The 3647-nt window shown below is 38.0% G+C and overlaps 1 protein-coding gene and 1 long non-coding RNA gene across 2 annotated transcripts; both read right to left on the reverse strand.

Moving 5' to 3' along the window:
- Positions 1-227: 227 nt before the first annotated feature.
- On the reverse strand, positions 228-2065 carry LOC105958645 (uncharacterized). Its single transcript, XM_012982659.2, has 4 exons — positions 1723-2065; positions 1476-1640; positions 1183-1374; positions 228-460 (listed from the first exon to the last, which is right to left on the reverse strand). Exons 1-3 carry the CDS (start codon positions 1972-1974, stop codon positions 1192-1194), a joined length of 600 nt encoding a protein of 199 aa, XP_012838113.1. The 5' UTR covers positions 1975-2065; the 3' UTR covers positions 228-460; positions 1183-1191.
- A 640-nt stretch (positions 2066-2705) lies between these two features.
- Positions 2706-3354, reverse strand: LOC105958647 (uncharacterized). Its single transcript, XR_016029586.1, has 2 exons — positions 3100-3354; positions 2706-2990 (listed from the first exon to the last, which is right to left on the reverse strand). It is a non-coding gene; the product is annotated as an uncharacterized LOC105958647 (long non-coding RNA).
- Positions 3355-3647: the final 293 nt, after the last annotated feature.

The following is a 3647-nucleotide window of genomic DNA, read 5'->3' on the forward strand; positions in this document are numbered from 1 at the left end:
AATTCCTCCTCCAAAAGAATGGAGCCTGAATTTCAAGTAGATACAAAATTTCTTTAACGAGGGCTTGTGTTAATGCATTTTATCAATAGATAGAAGTAGCAGATCAATAAGAATAATAAATTGCTTTGACAAATATTTATAGGATGCACACGCGTAATTCGGAACACTTAACGAAACAATATGAAAGGGAAGACTATTAATAGAAGCAAATCATCGACATAAGACTATTAATAGAAGCAAATCATCGACATAAATAAGCTTGACATCATTGTTCTAGGCATTGCCATCAAAATATTGTCAAATAAAAAGAAATTCTAGATGCACACAGCCCTAATACATAAAGATAAATATAGTTCAGAACACAAATGCGTAAAGAGACAAATGTAGTTCACAACTCTGATTACATGAAAAGCAACACCACTTACTATATTCAACCTGTTTTCAACCAACCAACAAACCCCTGCAAATGAAAAAAAAAAAAAAAAAAAGCTGTTAAAATTTCCAGCAGGTACAAATTACTTCGAACACTGCATAGCAATTGATTGAAGTATATTGCAACTTTGGAAGACAGAGGTAAAGAGCGACACATTAGTGAATTTCTCCTACATTAATTTGAACATATAGGAGCTACACCATGTAGACAATCCCAACTACTAAAGAGTAACTACGTTCAGTAAGTTGTTTCAGATTTCCATATCTATATGGGTCACTACAAAGTTATTTGATGCTACTTTGATTGCAGTCGTTGGATCTTGATTTGAGCGAATGTTCAGTTATAAACACCCCTTTTAATACAACATAACCAGCTAATAAAAAAAATACCCATCATGTCCTCAACGTGCAGTATATAACTATTATATGCTCATAATTATTTATATATGAATGTAATGTCGGGATGTGAATGTAATGTGAGGTGGATGACTAACAAATCTCTTTCAATAAATCCCAAATCATGAATCGGTGATTTTGAGTCCGAGTACTTAAAATACAGCACATATTAAGTGCAACGAATTTTTATGAATGAATGAATGAATGCCTACATCAAGGCTAAGAAGAGCATAGTGTACCAGCTCACACAATTATCTTCAACTATCCGCCAGCAAATCATACATTCATATATACATGTATTATGTATATGGACAAGCAAAGCCAATAAAAAGATTGAATCTATAAAATAATTACCTGTATCAGCTAAGTGGCCACAATTTTGACAAAATCTACATCAATTTGACCGATTCGGTAGCAAACCTTTGCTTCGAAAGTTTCGGTTTCTTCAGAACCCTCGGGCTTGGCGGTAAACGTCAAACGGAAATAACGACCCGCGCAAACATGTTGGGTTGCTCTGACCAAATCCAGCACAGAGTATCTGATGGGCTACACACATTCATACACACATAACAAAAACAAGCAACATGTCATTAATAATCATTCGAAAGGAAAATCGAATTTATTTGTTATCCAAAAAAAAAACATACACTTTGTTTGTTGAAGTAACCAATCGCTAGTTTGGCAGTATTTTTTAGTAGTCGCATTCTATTGGGATAAGTGCTGGCAGTGGAATCTCGTCGGTCATAGAGGACCATATCGGAAAGACGACGTCGTATGGGGGTAGGTTGCACATCGGGTTTCCAATAGCAGTTCTATAAATTTATTTAAAATTTATTAGAACAAGATAACAAAAAAAGATTAAAAGAAAATCAAATGAAATTAAAAGGAACATACAGAAATCTCGTCTAAAACCTCCTCTTCTTTTTCTTCGTCCTCTTCTTCCAATTTATTTATCAGTTTATCGAGATGCCTGCGTATCTTAGTGATCCGGTTTCTCTGTTCCGGATTCTCCACCTCAAATTTCTCGAGTTGTTTGCGCATCTTATTGATCCGTTTTTTCGTCTCGGGATATTTCTCCATTACCGAATCTCCGCCGTGCAATATCGAAACCTTAATGCCGCCGCCGGTTGATCCACGAAAAGTCATCTGAGAAGGAAGCCCTAGTAGATTTCTTCCTTTTGTTAATAATAAGATTATAAATATGTATATTAAATAAATAAATATAGAAAGCAACGGAATGGGCTGGATATTATGAAAACAAAAGGTAATGGGCTGTTTATGAGAGTGGGTTGGGCTATATGGCAGGTGGGAATGAAAATCAGCCGAGGCCGAGGAATGATTGTTATTTAATGGCAAAAACTGATCGAATACAGGCAGCTTTATTATATCAATTTAACAAATCGAATTTAAAAATGAAAAAAATTGATCAATTTAACAAATCGAATTTTATCTTTATTTCTTAAGATTTGATATATATATATATATGGGTTAATAGCATTTTCCCACCTAGACTTTGCCCGTTTTTGCACTTTCCCACCTCAACTAAAAAAAGTTGCACGGCGGCACCCAAACATTCATTTTTTACGCACATAACCACCTGGAGGGAATATTCCGGCGAATATTCTCATTTTTCAACGCACGCGCGGTGCACATGCGAAAATACAAGGGTTTTTTCGTCTTTTTACTTGAAAATATTATAAGGGGTGAAATTGAAAGTACCAGGGACTCAATTGAACTTAATTTGAAACTTTCACAAGTTCCACCCATCATCTTCTTCAGCCCACCGCCGTCCTTCTTCAGCCCACCGCCGTCCGCCACCCGCCGCCTCTAATTAAATTGAAAATGAACAAATTTACATGCACCACTAAATTTTGAAAATGAGGAATTTAATTTTATTATTTACCTTCGAAGCCTTTGAGGCACCGGCGGACTTTTCTAGCGCAGCCCTCGCAGTGCATGAAAACCCTAAGGACGATTTCCTGCGGCGGAGGAGGCGGCGGCGGCGCCGCCGCCGCCTTAGTCTCGTCGGATTTCTTCTCCTCTTTCTTCCCATCTTCAGCTGGCTTCTCCGCCGCCGCCGCCGCCGCCGCCTCTTTCTTCTCTTCCTCCGCCGGTTTTTTCGCTTCCTCCGGTTTCTTTTCCTCCGTCGGCTTCTTCGCTTCCTGCCGGAAACAAATCAGATAAAAAAAAATGAGCAATAAATCACCAAACAAAAAAACTAAAAAAAAAACTCAAAATTACAGACAATTAGGAGAGAGAGAGAGAGAGAACCTCGCCCATTGATTTTAGTTGATTCTTCACTGATAAGAGATGAATGGAAGAGCGAAGAAGAAATTGATGAATACACACAGAGATACACCTTCAGTGTGTGTTTTTGCTTGCTTAAAATCGGAGTTTCGCGTTCATATTAATGGAGATAGAGGCGGCGGACGGCGAATAAGAGGCGGCGGGTGGCGGACGGCGGTGGGCTGAAGAAGATGATGGGTGGAACTTGTGAAAGTTTCAAATTAAGTTCAATTGAATCCCTGGTACTTTCAATTTCACCCCTTATAATATTTTCAAGTAAAAAGACGAAAAAACCCTTGTATTTTCGCATGTGCACCGCGCGTGCGTTGAAAAATGAGAATATTCGCCGGAATATTCCCTCCAGGTGGTTATGTGCGTAAAAAATGAATGTTTGGGTGCCGCCGTGCAACTTTTTTTAGTTGAGGTGGGAAAGTGCAAAAACGGGCAAAGTCTAGGTGGGAAAATGCTATTAACCCTATATATATTGATGAAAAATAGGAGACAATTATTCACGGTTCAGTGTCAATTTTGAT

This window comes from Erythranthe guttata, chromosome 14 (assembly GCF_056151865.1).
Source record: "Erythranthe guttata isolate IM_541 chromosome 14, IM_541, whole genome shotgun sequence".
Taxonomy (NCBI): domain Eukaryota; kingdom Viridiplantae; phylum Streptophyta; class Magnoliopsida; order Lamiales; family Phrymaceae; genus Erythranthe; species Erythranthe guttata.

Excerpts from the sequence above, each read along its gene's own strand:
- LOC105958645 (XM_012982659.2), bottom strand. The coding sequence starts at position 1,974 with ATGACTTTTCGTGGATCAACCGGCGGCGGCATTAAGGTTTCGATATTG. Across the intron at positions 1,641-1,722 it reads AGGTTTTAGACGAGATTTCT|AACTGCTATTGGAAACCCGA; the intron begins GTATGTTCCTTT and ends ATAAATTTATAG. Across the intron at positions 1,375-1,475 it reads GTTACTTCAACAAACAAAGT|CCCATCAGATACTCTGTGCT; the intron begins GTATGTTTTTTT and ends GAATGTGTGTAG.